The 14,876-nt window shown below is 39.9% G+C and overlaps 1 protein-coding gene across 1 annotated transcript in view; it reads left to right on the top strand.

The window, feature by feature from the left end:
• Positions 1 to 14,876, top strand: part of narf.S (nuclear prelamin A recognition factor S homeolog) — a 71,916-nt gene that overhangs the window by 52,408 nt on the left and 4,632 nt on the right. Inside the window, exons 2-8 of the mRNA XM_018238548.2 lie at positions 5,651 to 5,725; positions 7,050 to 7,193; positions 7,270 to 7,402; positions 8,133 to 8,267; positions 13,021 to 13,139; positions 13,244 to 13,373; positions 13,557 to 13,629. Coding sequence (XP_018094037.1) covers positions 5,651 to 5,725; positions 7,050 to 7,193; positions 7,270 to 7,402; positions 8,133 to 8,267; positions 13,021 to 13,139; positions 13,244 to 13,373; positions 13,557 to 13,629 — 809 coding nt within the window. The remainder of the gene's footprint in view (positions 1 to 5,650; positions 5,726 to 7,049; positions 7,194 to 7,269; positions 7,403 to 8,132; positions 8,268 to 13,020; positions 13,140 to 13,243; positions 13,374 to 13,556; positions 13,630 to 14,876) is intronic.

The raw sequence follows: 14,876 nt of genomic DNA, 5'->3' as shown, positions 1-14,876 counted from the left end.
AATTTTGACAGTGAAATTTCTCCAAACTAAGTGGACTGAGCAAGGTGGTGTTGTACTTCGTGGCATTAGTGGTGGAATGAACGGAAAATGTGATTTGCTGTTGCTATGGGTAACAGAAATCGGCACATGAGGACTAGAATTTAGTGTGAATTGCAATATTTGGCGGTGTTGCGAAAAATTTCGACAGTGAAATTTCACCAAACTAAGTGGACTGAGTAAGGTGGTGTTGTACTTCATGGCACTAGTGGCGGAATGCACGGAAAATGTGATTTGCTGTTGCTAAAAGCATAGTCTGATAGCTTGACTGTGTGCATTGAAATAAATGGTCTGATAGCTTGACTGCTGTTCAGAAACAGTCTGATAGCTTGACTCCAGTGGGACTGAGGGGGTGGGGGTACAATTTTGAAAATGGATTTACTAGTTTTTATATGTTGTTATTGTTGTTCGTTCTCTGTTGCTTTCAACCAGGCTTTTATCAAGGACATCCCTCCATATGTGACTGAACTGATCCTCTCAACACACACACTCTCCAACGCTGGGAGTTGTAGTTCAGCCTCATCTGGACTAGTGCTGCTAGCTATAACCACTTGTTATTCACTTACAACTACAGAATAGGTTTTCATTTTTTATTATTCGTGGTTTTTGAGTTATTTAGCTTTTTATTCAGCAGCCCTTCAATTTGCATTTTAAGCAATCTGGTAACTAGGGTCCAAATTACCCTAGCAACCATGCACTGATCTGAACAAGAGACTGGAATATGAATAGAAGAGGCCTGAAATGAAATATGAGTAATAAAAATAAGCAATAACAATACATTTGTTGCCTTACAGAGCATTCGTTTTTTAGAAAGGGGTCAGCGACGCCTGTTTGAAATCTACAAAGAGTCAGAAGAAAAAGGCAAATAATGAATTAAAAAAACGACAAAAAGTAAATGATGAAAACCAATTAAAAAGTTGTTTAGAATCGGCCATTCCATAACATACTAAATTTTATGTTAAAGATTAACCACCCCTTTAAAGGAGAAAGAAAGACTTGGGGCACTTGTGGTACCTGGTATTAAAGGAGAAGGAAAGTCTTCATGCACTTGGGGGAGGGCAAATGTTAGGCACCCCCAAGTAATTGTATTGATTTACTTGAAACCCTGGGCCGGTGCTCCTATCAGCAGAAAACTGCACCGGCCCGGGGGGTTTTCTAGTGAGCACCAAGGAGCGATCCTCTTCTTTCTTCAAATTTCCCTTGGCAGACACACGCGCAGTTGAACGAAATAGCCGACTTCTAAGTTAAAGTTCATCTTTTCTTTCTACTGTGCACGAAGAAAAAGGAAGCAGGAAGAAGATGTCTCCATGGTGCTCCCTGGTATAACTCCGGGCCGGTACAGTTTTCTGCTGATAGAAGCATTGGCCCGGGGTTTCTGGTAAGTCAATACAATTACTTGGGGTGCCTAACATTGCCCCAAGTGCAAACAGACTTCCCTTCTCCTTTAATACCAGTCAGTCGGTAAAGTCAGGAGGCAAATGTTTCAGTACCTGAAAAGTAAATAGAGCAACAAGGTATTAGCTCAAAATGTGGCAGTTTCAGTGGTTTGATAGTGGAGAGGTATTTGGGGTATGGATGTGTCTCTCTGGGGAGATGGTAAACTGATCAGAACTGATCCCAGGCTCTTTGAGACAGGCATGAACAGTTCCAAGCCAAATTGGAGAAACCGCACACCTCACAAAACCAAAACAGCGTGTCCTGGTGCCCGGTGATAGAGGAATCGGCAACCTCTGAGCCAAGGTACGTAGAAATTCACCGGCACACAGGAATTAAGTTAGCAGGGCAAGCCCTTGCAATTTTATGATTGCAGTGCAATGTTGTCGGCGTGCCCTGAAACATTTCACTGCATTAATAAAATTGCAAGGGCTTGCCCTGCTAACTTAATTCCTGTGTGCCGGTGAATTTCTACATACACAGGCACGAACAGCACATACACAACTGCCACAAGGTGCTCCTCTTCAATTCCTCAGCTTTCAATAGACTATGTACTGGCTGGCATGGTCACTTTTCAAACCTGCCTAATGCCCAAACTAACCAAAACCCATAGTACATAGATATCCGATATTGCATCAGCCAGTCCCCTTAAAAACAGGGATAATTGTACAAGATCTTAACGTGTATGGTCACCTTTACACCTGATTGTAGCTAGCAGTGGATTAAATTGGGTCTATATTCCAAAGAGCAACAAGAAAATGGATTGTAAACTCTTTTATTTGCCTGGAAAGTAGAACTTGCAGCCCTGTTGCAAAAATACAGGTGTGGGACCTTTCATTCAGAGTGCTTGGGATTTTCTAGGTAAACTGATATTTTTGGATAACAGGTATCCGGATAACAGATCCCATACCTGTACCAGCATGCCAAGTGCCATAGATGTAAAATTTCTGAGTTTGTTTCTGCTCTGTGCCACATTGGCTGGCATTGGACTAGAGACAGCTCAGGAACATCAGTGAGAATTGCCATGTTTACTAAGGTGTGATATTGCCTGTCATAAAAAAAGAAAAAACACTGAATATGTTATACTGGGCTGGTAATACTACAGGTATGGTATCCCTTATCCAGAGACCTGATATCCAGAAAGTGCAGAATTGGGGGGGGGTTCTGTCTCTCCATTTTAAGCAAATAACTATTTTTTTTATAAAATATTCTTTTTCTCTGTAATAATAAAACAGTAGTTTATACTTGATAGTAACTGAGCTGCATGAATCCATATAAATGTTTGTTGGTAGCTTTACAGGCAACTCTTATCCAGAAAAACCCTAAGCATTCTGGATAATAGGTCCTGTACATATATACACACATGTTGTGTAGCTGAGACTTTCCTTGAGACAAATCTATGAATTGTCCCATTAATTTGATGCTAGACCAGCATGAATCATTGGTTCACAGTTGCAGCCCATAGCAGTTCCTTTTTACTCCTTTACAAAAACTAGTTTTTGTTGTTGGGACATTTATTAAGCAAAACACTTCTTCTTTTTTTTATTATTGGCTATATATCAATGTTTAAGGCTAAATTGCTCACATAGAGGGGACCACCATCTAGGTGCTTCTGTCCATTTTTTTTTATGTTTTGTTGTCACACAAGGGATTCCCTGGGTCACTATGTTAGACAAGTGGAGAAAATTTTTTAATTGTTTATTGTAAAGCTTGTATTACTGTATATACAGGTATGGGACCTGTTATCCAGAATGCTCGGCACCTGGGGGTTTTCTTCATTATTTCTCCATACTTTAAAGGGGTTGTTCACCTTCCAAACACTTTTTCAGTTGTAATGTTTTCAGATTGTTCTCCAGAAATAAAGACTATTTTCAATCACGCTCCATTTTTTACCGTTTACCCAAAATTTAAGTTTAAAGTTTTTCAGTTTGGCAGCTCAGTAATTCATATGCAGATTCTGTACTGTTACAATTTTGCAACATTTAGTTGATCCATATCTCAGCAGCATCTGTGGAATATTAGCAACTGTTGTATCAATTCTAACAGCTGCCTTTAATAAAACTCAGGGATTCTGCTCAGCAGGGACACCATTACGAAATATATCAATTAAATGTATCAATTTAGAACAGTTTACAGGGTCGTGGACCCCCTCCCAGAGCTGCTTTAGAAGGTGAAAACTTACACTTCAATATTAGAAAAACGGTCACACATAGAGAATAGAAAGTCATTGGAAAAAGTCTTTATTTCAAGTTCAGTATCTGTAACCAACTCAACTGAAAAAAGTTTTGAAAGGTGCACAACCCCTTTAAGTCTGCTAGAAAATACTTTAAACATTAAATAAACCCAATAGGTTGTTTTTTCTTCAAATAAACATTAACATCTTTGTTTGGATCAAGTACAAGGTACTGTTTTATTATTACAGAGAAATAGGAAATCCCTTCTAAAAATGTGTATTATTTTGATAACATGGAGTTTATGAGAGACGTCATTTCCAGAATTTGGAACCTTCTGGATAACTGGTTCTAGTGCTTGGTTGTGCAATGTACAGCACATTCTACTGCAAACAGCTGTTCTTTGAAGAGGTCTCCTTGTAACTAACATTAACTATGATCTACTCACTTACTGACCTATTAAGCTGCTTTGAAATAAATATATTTATTATAGTAAGTTTCTGGCTGGCTGCTGGGGGTCACTAAATCTATATCTTTCTTGATGACCAAAAGCAATGAGGCTGCTTCTAATTAGCATATATAAAGCTCAATAGTAAGGTGGATGAAATAGTGTGATACTACTAGAAAGAACAGCAAAGGGCTTTTTAATCTACAGTACAACCCCAGTTTTATTTTTTTTTTTAGGGGACCAGAAAAATGGTGTAAAATCAGGGACATGTATTATGCATTTTTTATTGATGGACCCACAAAAAAAAGTGTCAAATGAGAGGAACTGTAGAGCATGTTAAATTGAGGTTTCTCTTTATTATGTATAGTTTTTTGAACAAACTCGATTTGCCTTTTTTTTCTCTCTCTCTCTCTCTCTCTGGTATTTAGTTACTATGTATAATGCTGGGTCAATTGTTTGAGATATTGTGTGTGCATGTGTGAGCAGTGCAGAGATTATAAGCAGCCAGGCAGATTCTGTTTACAATAGTAGTTAAACATGTAAATACATTTAAACCAATTGAAAATGCAGTGTTATCCCCAGAAAAAAATTTTACCCAGTGGGGGGGGAAAACAGCAAGGGAACTAAAACAGCACTGAAATCTTTCTAATGAATGTATATTGGAAAGTTGCTGAGAATTTTCTTTTCTTTCTTTCATTCGCCAAAACCAGTTTTTAGGTGGAGTTCCCCTTGTTTAAATCCTCATTTAAACAATGGGAATGTGAAAGTTGAAAAATTACTGTTATTTTTCGATTTCTCTGTTTTTGACTTTCCAAAAGGACATTATTCCAGAATGTTGCTTTTAGTTTGCTCTGTGACACCATTATTTTATTTATAGATATTTGATTGATATTTATTTTACTCAGCATTCCCTATATAACTCAGCCTGCAGCCTTGTGCCTTTATATGGTCACAGAACCTCTCAGTGACTTCTAATATCCTTATAATTTACAGTATGGGTTCATTATCCCTTATAATACATGAGTGATAATTCACCTTCCCTGTATAACTCAGCCTGCAGCCTTGTGCCTTTATATGGTCATTAGGGATGCACCGAATCCAGGATTCGGTTCGGGATTCGGCCTTTTTCAGCAGAATTCGGCCGAATCCTTCTTCCCAGCCAAACTGAATCCTAATTTGCATATGCAAATTAGGGGTGGGGAGGGAGACTGCATGACTTTTTGTCAGAAAACAAGGAATTAAAAAATGTTTTCCCATTTCCACCCCTAATTTGCATATGCAAATTAGGATTCTGTTCGGTATACGGCCGAATCTTTCGCAAAGGATTCGGGGGTTCGGCCGAATCCAAAATAGTGGATTTGGTGCATCCCTAATAGACCCCTCAGTGACTTCTATATTTCCTTATTTATGGTTGGGGGTACATTATTTCTGATATAAATAAACATGTTTTTACTAAATATTTGGGATCCCTAAGTCTCCTGAGGATAGAAAGGCTGGGGGTTCTGGTGTTTTCAGGAGATAGTGGGATAATGCACTTAGGGCTCTCTGATATCTGTTGCAGGAATGTAGTAAGAAGAAGAAGACTGAGGAGAATGGAGAAATCCTTGATGCCCCGGCTCTGGCAGATGGAGAGGAGGTGAGTGGCTGGGTTAGAGTCCTATCAGGCGATAGCTCTTTATCTGTGTCCTTCCAGAAGGCTCATGCCTTTACACACCCACCCCAACTTTATCTGCCCCTCTTACTGTCTGCCTCCTCTGACACTCTCCCAGCTTATAATATGCAATGTCCCTGCATTCCCTAGCAAATTCTACAGTCAGCTGTTTGATGTTGGCAGCCCTCCCATCTGGTATATGCTATACAGCCCTTTTATATATTAATACCAAAAACAGCTGAATAAAATTATACAGTTATGTCTTGTGCCACCCAATACTTTCATAATAGGAAGTGGGAACATGTACTCTTTTGTTTATAGCCAATCATTTCTCTACCTCCTTGTTCTCTGGAGCCTTCCTCATCTATTTGCATATAGTAGATTTGTGTGGGGGCTGTTATATGGTTAAGTACTTCTATAGAGGTGTGTTAGCATTCACCTTTAGAGAGACTTATAAATTATATACCTACAATGGGATTCCACTTAGCCCTGCAGAATCTTTGCATGTATCTGTCTTATGTTCGAGGGCAACAGCAGCATCTGTTTATATAACTAGAGGTCAGAATTCTGTTGCAAACCATGCAGAATGCATAAAAAGGGGAACTATCGCCAACATGAAAATTCAATATAAGCTTCTTCATACTGAAGTAAGAAACTTTCTAAAAACAATCAATAAAAATTCTGTTTAGTTTCTGACATAATCAATTCACTATTCCTCTCTTAGCTTCTGTTTCTCTTCATTCTGTCTTCATGCAGCAGTTGGGTGTCAGATGAATGATGCAATATATCTTATAGGGCAGCTTCCTTTCCTAGCAGATGTATTAGAGCTCATTCAAAAAATTGATTCCAGTACAAACAAAATCTAACAAAATAATTGCCTTTTGTACAAATTCTGCATGTACAGAGGCAGGATTTCTGGTGATTTTAATAAAGTGAGCTCAAATACATATTCTAGGTAAAAGGAGCCCTCCTTTAAGATATATTGGATCATTCATCTGACACCCAACTCTTGAATGAAGACAGAATGAAGAGAAACAGATGCTGAGGGAGTAATAGTGACGATAAACTTGATTATTTCAGAAACGGTTAATTGATTATATTTAGAAAGTTTCTTATTTCAGTATGAGGAAGCTAATATAAAATTTTCATTTTCGCGATAGTTCCCCTAAGAAGGCAATATGGCTGCTCCCACACAAATAAGCAAGCAAGGATGGATTGTTTTGTTCCATGATATGATCCACCCATAAGTATAAATACAAATATGCAGACATGGAGTGTAGACCCTCATATTATTCAATTTCAATAACAGAAAAGCGAGTTCCACCGGCTGGCTGACGCTAAAATCTTCTTGAGTGACTGCCTAGCGTGTGGCAACTGTGTGACATCAGAGGAAGGGGCTAAAATCTTTGCCCAGAACCAGAAAGAACTTTTCAAAGTTCTCAACCTTAACAAGGTGAGTGGGTGGGCTGTTTTTATTGTGTCTCTCTTCTTCAGTGACTAAAGTCAGCGGGTGTCTTGTGTCCCTTCAGAAATGTGACTCATCGCTGCACAAGTTGGTGGTGGCATCCGTCAGTCCGCAGTCAGTGCCTTATTTTGCCGTGAAGTTTCATCTGTCTGTCTGCGAGGCAGCGAAGAAGCTCTGTGGTTTTCTGAAGAGCCTCGGTGAGCTATTGGTTTATATGACTTACCTGCCAAACAGCTTTTCTTAAAGGAATTGTTCAGTAGAAAAATATAAACAGAGTAAATAGATAGGCTCTGCAAAATAAAACATGTTTTCAATATAGTTAGCCAAAAATATAATGTATAAAGGCCGGAGTGACTGGATGTGTAACATAATAGCCAGAACACTACTTCCTGCTTTGCAGCTCTCTTGGTTTCCACTGATTGGTTACCAGGCAGTAACCGATCAGTGACTTGAGGGGTAGGGCAACATCGGTCATAACTGTTTGCTTTTGAATCTGATCTTCATGCTAAGGATCAATTGCAAACTCACTGAACAGTTATGTCCCATGTGGACCTCCTTCAAGTCGCTCACTGACTCATAGTTAGAGAGCTGCAAAGCAGGAAGTATGTTCTGTTATGTTAGACATCCAGTCACTCCAGCCTTTATACATTGCATTTTTGGCTAACTTTGCGCAGCCTATCTATTTACCCAATTTATATTTTTACACTGAACTGTTCCTTTAAGGCAAGGTATTGGGACAATGCAAGCTTACAGTGGCCACAGCCCTAAAGGTTAAGTTTTCTAGTCACCTTCTAATAGGGCTTTCTATGGACAGGGTTGCTCCTGGGCTGCCAGCACTGCAGACCTCTGCAGGGAGGAGTTTTTATATCCCTTTTATTGTTGAAAATGTGGAAATGCACACATTTACTGTTTTTATTGTATTTCCAGGAGTGCACCATGTGTTGGACACAACCATTGCCGCTGACTTCAGTATCTTGGAGACTCAGAAAGATTTCATCCAGAGGTTTAGGAGACAAACCCAGGATGAGCATGCCTTCCCCATTTTTGCCTCTGCTTGCCCAGGTGAGAAATTCCCAGTCTGAAGGCCAGTTAGGGTGAGATTTGGGCCCTGGGTACCCCTGGAACTATAGCAGGGTGACTGTTACCCCAATGTTTCTATATAACCGTAACCTTGTTATGAGATAATGGAGCCCAGCCAGATGGTAGTTAGGGTGAGATTTGGGATGAGGGCTTGTTTGTGCTGTTAAATAACTCCAACATCCCACTGTTAGCACACCAACTTAGGGAGAGCTTGGAAGTTGTGGTTGTTTATCTATAAGGTTCAGTAATGCTACCTATTTTAAAAGGCGCCTAAACCTTTTTAAAACTTTTTAAACTATTAGGCAGGGGGACGGAGTATATTGTGGAAGGACTGTAGTGGAAGGGTGGCTTGTGGGGGGCTCTTGCGTCGATTGATGTTATTAGGTAGAAGCAGCCAGAAGCAGGAAATAGCAATTCCTAACAGTGACACTTAAAGAAGTTACGTTTATTAAGGGAGCTGTGAGGGGGAAACAGCGGGCTGACTCTTTAGACGCTGTCAGACGCATTACTGCCAGCCCTAAGAGCCAAGTGATATGTGGCCTCATTAATCGATCCAGCAGGATTAACCCCTTCGCATCTCTGTTTCGTTCCTACCTTTAAATATAGCATTAACACTGCAGCCGTATCCTGCTAACATCTGCTCTCCCCGCAACCATTCTGTCAGTCAAGTTCTCTTTATTAGAGGTAGTTGATATATTGTATAGCATAAGGAAATCTGGAGAGTCTTCGAAAGTATGAAAAAATGTCGTTTTTATTACCGCTCTGCATGTTTCGGACCCAACTGGTCCTTCCTCTGGTGCATGGAAGGACCAGTTGGGTCCGAAACATGTAGTGCGGTAATAAAAACTAATTTTTTTCATACTTTCGAAGACTCTCCAGATTTCCTTATGCTATATGATACCGTTGTGGAGATGGCTACTCCATGTGTCTGTTGAAGAGTCTGACTAACCAAGTCAATTGGTGGATTACTGAGGAATAATTTCCAGTTTTCATAGTTGATATATTGACTGAGGTTAAGTCAATTGTCCATTAATTTAATCCTCTGCATTCCGTCCTTGAGCTAATGACCCGGAGTTGAATTAGCTCTCCCTCCTGATCTGGTTTATATGTTGTTAATTTCTGGGCACAATTTTAACTATAAATTATTAAATGTTAAGTTTTAATTACACTCATATGGTGGGAACCTCATACATATATTGTGGGGTGGTGCAACTACAAGGGTCATTCTTTTTCTCCTTTTGTTCTCTATTTTAAAATCATGTTGGTTTGGTTGATATAATGGAGCACCGTGATTAATTCATATCCTGCCTTATTATCTTTTTGAACTTTTGAATTTAGTACAGTGATTAAAAATTGTGCTTAGGTTATATCTCATAATTAATGTATCACTACTAATTAGTAGCACTTTATTAACAATGGGGAGGGGCTCCTCCTTTTATCCTCCTGTTCTTGTTTTCATAGAAAAGGGAAGTACTTTTTTTAAAGATGTTCACATAAAACATCCTATGTGGTTCTATCTTCAGGATTTTTGTATGCAATGTTTGATGGCTGCCTTACAACTACCAGGGGAATGCTTTAATTGGTTTCATAAATATTATACAATTTGGTTCATTATTTATTGGGAAACCAAGTTTCCTGGCAGTCAGGGTATTGTTTTTACTTTCTGCAGTGTGTTTAAGTGGTAGTTCTAGAACAGCTAGGGCTTTTAAGGTTGTATATGTTTTCTCACCATTGCTTTATATTTGATGCATTTAACTTGTGACCATCCAGTTTGTCGGCTATCAGTATTCTCTGCCAGCTAATAGATAGAAGTACATATCACAGCCAAAAACCTATACATAGTCGACCATTATTCCATAAAGCTTTTTTGTAAGATCGCACACTGAGTTCTTTCACGTAGGGTTCTTAGTTCAGCAATGGCTTTCAAGTTTAGTAACAGAACATTCCCTGCCTGTTTTTTCCATCTGTGTGTCATAAACTAGAGCCACACGCATGCATTTCAGGAAGAGAAACTGCAGATGCACAGCTTGATCTGCTGGTTTTGTGTACATACACTTTCCTCTGTTTATCCTCTGGGCTCATCCTTGAACTGTGTTTGAGGACAACAATCACGCTGTGATATCAGGCTACGAATACCAGCTGTGAGAATGCAATGAGGCAAAATAATGTAACTAAAAAGGATAGATTTCGTACTCTTAGATCAAGGGGTTTGGTTCAGAAACACAAAATAAATTAGCTAGATATTAAAGGACAACTATACCCCCAAAATGAATACTTGAGCAGCAGTTAGTTTATATCAAATGAAGTGGCATATTAAATCATTTTATCAAACTGGAATATATATTTAAGTAAATATTGCCCTTTTACATCTCTTGCCTTGAACCACCATTTAGTAATTGTCTCTGTGCTGCCTCCGAGATACTTTAACTGTAACAGGAAGAAGTGTGGAAGCAAAAGACAGAACTCTGTCTGTTAATTGGCTCATGTGATCTAACATGTATGTTTGTGGGCACCATGAATCATAAGATCCTAGGGGGCGGCCCTTATTTCTAAAATGGCAGTTTTCTTTTTAGAATTACCCAATGGCACATACTACTAAAAGGTATATTATTATGAAAATGGTTTATTTACAAAAAGAAGGGTTTTACATATGAGCTGTTTTATGCAATGTATTTTTATAGAGACCTGCGTTGTTTGGGGGTTTAGTTTTCCTTTGATGCAGATTTGCTACATGTATGGATTCCCTACTTGCAGTGGTAATATTTACTCATCAACCTATTGTTTGAATTGTTGTTGTTTCAAGTACTGTATTGACCACCATACACGTTAGTGATGTGCGGGTCTGGTTTTACCCGCCCACGCCCGACTTCCGGTTTCCTTTTATAGACCCGCGCCACCCCGCTGATGAGGTCACAAGATGGGCGAGGCGAGCAGGCGCACGGCTATAAAACCGGAAGTCGGAAGCTGGCAGTGTAAGGTGGCGGGTGGGGAGAGCAGGAAGAAGAGCTCGACCAGGACCAGCCTGCCACCCACAAATGGGGGTGCAAGGTCGGCCTGGACCTGTCCCACCAGCAGGTATCAAGCCAGGCTGCACATCACTAATACACATGTAAAGTTATATTGTCTGTTGACACAATATATTCTGTTTTAGTCAGTGAGCTGTGAGTGAGTGTGACCATAAGCCTTATGGGCTTGATGGGGGGCATGTGCATCATTGAATGAAACAGAAATCTGTGAAATAAATATGTGTGACTTAATATGCCCAGATTTGGTTGGCATCTGGGCAGGCTTTGGCCTTACTGTTTGACAGTCTGGTCATGTATGGCACTGCAGAGTGTGGGGCAGTTCTACAAGACCCTTTATGGACCACTCCATAGAATACAGCAGGAAAACAAAGTTTTGAACATGTTTTTCTCAGTACATCTATTTCTAATGGGGCTATTGACATGAATTTTACACCAGATGTTGGTAACAACCCAAGTAATCCATACATACAAAGAACTTAAAACAAAAAAGTCCATAAATGAAGTTATGTGTAGTAAAGTGGAATGGATACACTTACTAAAATGTATTTAATAATTAGTAGAAAAGCCATTGTTGGTAATGACAGCTTTAAGACGCCTCCTGTTTGAAAAAAATAGTCGCAAGCATTGCTCAGTTATGATTTCGGACCATTCTTCCACACAAACTCACTTCAAATCTCAAAGGTTCCGGGGGCCTTTTCTATGAACTCTGATCTTCAGTTCTTTCCATAGATTTTTCAATTGTATTCAAGTCGGATGATTGACTGGGCCATTCTAGCAGCTTTATTTTCTTTCTCTGAAACCAGTTGAGAGTTTCCTTGGCTGTGAGTTTGGGATTATTGTCTTGCTGAAATGTCCACCCTTGTTTCATCCTCAACATCCTGGTAGATGGCAGCAGATTCTTATCCAGAATGTCCCGGGACATTTCTCTATTCATCTTTCCTTCAACTATATGAAGTCTGCCAGTACCATATGCTGAAAAACAGCCCCACATCATGATGTTCCCATCTCCAAATTTCACTGTTGGTGCTTTTGGAATGATGTACAGTGCCATTTCTCCTCCAAACATGGCGTAGAGTTTAATTTTAGTCTCATCTGACCAGACTACATTTTCTTAGAATTTCATTGGCTTGTCCAAATGTTGTTCAGCAAACTTTAAACGAGCTTTAACATGCTTTTTCATCAGCAATGGAGTCTTGCACGTGAGCGTACATAGGCCATGTCGGTTGAGTGCATTACTTGTTGTAACTGTACCTGCTAATTTAAGGTCTTTCTGAAGCTCTCCATGAGTGACCCTTGGCTCATTCTTCTCAATTCTTCTCATTATTCTTTTGACTCCTCTGTCAGAAATCTTGCGAGGAGCACCTGGTTGTGGCCGGTTTAGGGTGAAATGATGTGCTCACTAGAACATTCAGAAGCATAGCACTACATCTGTAACCAATGCCATCAGTATATTTTGCAACAATAAGGTTGCAACGGTCTTGAGAGAGCTCATTGCTTTTACCCATCATGAGATGCGGATTACTTGGGTTGTTACCGACATCTGGTGTAAATATCATGGCAATAGCCCCGTTAGAGTTGACATGCTCAATACTTATTTTCACTGCTGTAACTTTGTGGCAGTTGAAAGTTAGTATGGACCTCAGATTTCATTGTTGATTTTTTTTCATTGCTAATACCCATTCATTTCTTACCCTTCTCTCTCACCTTAGGGTGGGTGCAGTACGCAGAAAGAGTTTTGGGGGGCTCTGTAACACCCCACATCTGCACAGCCAAATCCCCACAGCAGATCATGGGATCACTTGTGAAAGGATATTTTGCCTCCAGCAAGGTAAGACCTTCCCACGTAACTGTGCTGACTGTTTAATTCACTTGATTTTAGACCTTCTTAGGTTCACTAAGAGTAAAAGCTCACTCTGTGTTTTCTCCACCCAGAACGTCTCTCCTGACAAAATCTTCCACTTGATGGTGGCTCCTTGTTATGACCGAAAATTGGAGGCCTTACGGGAAGATTATTATACTGAGCTGTATAACTGTCGGGATGTTGACTGCGTTCTGACCTCAGGTGATTCTTTCTTCTTTGTTAGTAATGTTGTGGCTCTTCGATGATGGGAATGTTTCCTGTTTGCTTAGTCCATTAGTCACCGACCACACCAATTAAAGCTGTATGCTCCAGGGAAGGCCATACACCTAAGTAAGAACATTGTTTAAAAACTGCTTTCTTATCTCGTTGCCTACTGACTCCTAGGGGAGGTGATGCAAATTATGGAACAGAAGAATATTTCTGTCAAAGAGGTGGAGGAATTCTCACTAGGAAATGTGTAAGTTCAATTTTTACCATGTAAGAAATCTCATTTTTGTCTCTTGTGGTTGTTTTTTGATGGCATATCTTCTTTAATGCCAAAGGTAACCTAACATTTTGGGCAGCTTAATTACACGGTTAAGTTCTGTCTCCTGGGTGGCCGTATCTGTTGGCCAAAAGACCTTGTCTCTTAACAAGCCTGACTGTCTGTGGCAATACCTCACAATGTGCCCTGGGAATCCTTGCTCAGTGTTTGTGTGGGGAGATCTTGTGTCTAAAAACCATTGAGAATCCGCATCTTAGGCAGACAAGGCTGTATATGGGAGCTAAAGGTGAAAGCATTTAAGAGTAAAGGGTATGTTTTTACATCCCCTTTTAAACTCTTGGCTGTAATTTGGAAATGTAGCAGGTGCTATGTTTTTTCTTCTGGGTATAGAATAGTAAATAATAGGGATGCACCGAATCCAGGATTGGTTCGGGATTCGGCCAGAATTCAGCTTTTTTCAGCAGGATTCGGCCGAATCCTTCTCCCTGGCCGAACTGAAACCTAATTTGCATATGCATATTAGGGGTGGGAAATCTCGTGACTTTTTGTCACAAAACAAAGAAGTAAACAATGTTTTCCCCTTCCCAGCCCCAATTTGCATATGCAAATTAGGATTTGGTTAGGTATTCGGCCGAATCTTTTGCGAAGGATTCGGGGGTTCTGCCGAATCCAAAATAGTGGAATTGGTGCATCCCTAGTAAATAAAGTAGTTGGTAAATAGCATTGTGATCTAACTAGACTGGCTGGAGTCATTCACCCTGATTAGATTGTTAGCTAGACAGAGTGCACAGAGCCTGTGCTGGGTTGGGAAAGCCTTAATGGTTAAATTGATTCTGTCATGATTTTTATGATGTAGTTTTTATTTCTAAATTACACTGTTTACACTGCAAATAATTCACTCTACAACATAAATAGTCATCCCTGAACCAGCAAGTGTATTTTTTTTTAATTTATAATATTAGTGTGCAGGCGCCATCTCAGGTCATTTTGCCTGGTCATGTGCTTTCAGAAAGAGCCAGCACTTTAGAATGGAGCTGCTTTCTGGCAGGCTGTTGTTTCTCTTACGTAATGTAATTAAATGTTCTTAGATCTACCAGGGAACTGTTATCTCCTGTTAGGGAGCTGCTATCTGGTTTCCTTCCCATTGTTCTTTTGTTTGGCTGCTGGGGGGGAGGGGGTGATATCACTCCAACTTGCAGTACAGCAGTAAAGAGTGACTG

The sequence above is a fragment of the Xenopus laevis genome, chromosome 9_10S (assembly GCF_017654675.1).
Source record: "Xenopus laevis strain J_2021 chromosome 9_10S, Xenopus_laevis_v10.1, whole genome shotgun sequence".
Lineage (NCBI taxonomy): Eukaryota > Metazoa > Chordata > Amphibia > Anura > Pipidae > Xenopus > Xenopus laevis.
Note: the sequence above shows the minus strand (reverse complement) of the source record. Positions and strands in the feature narration are given on the sequence as shown.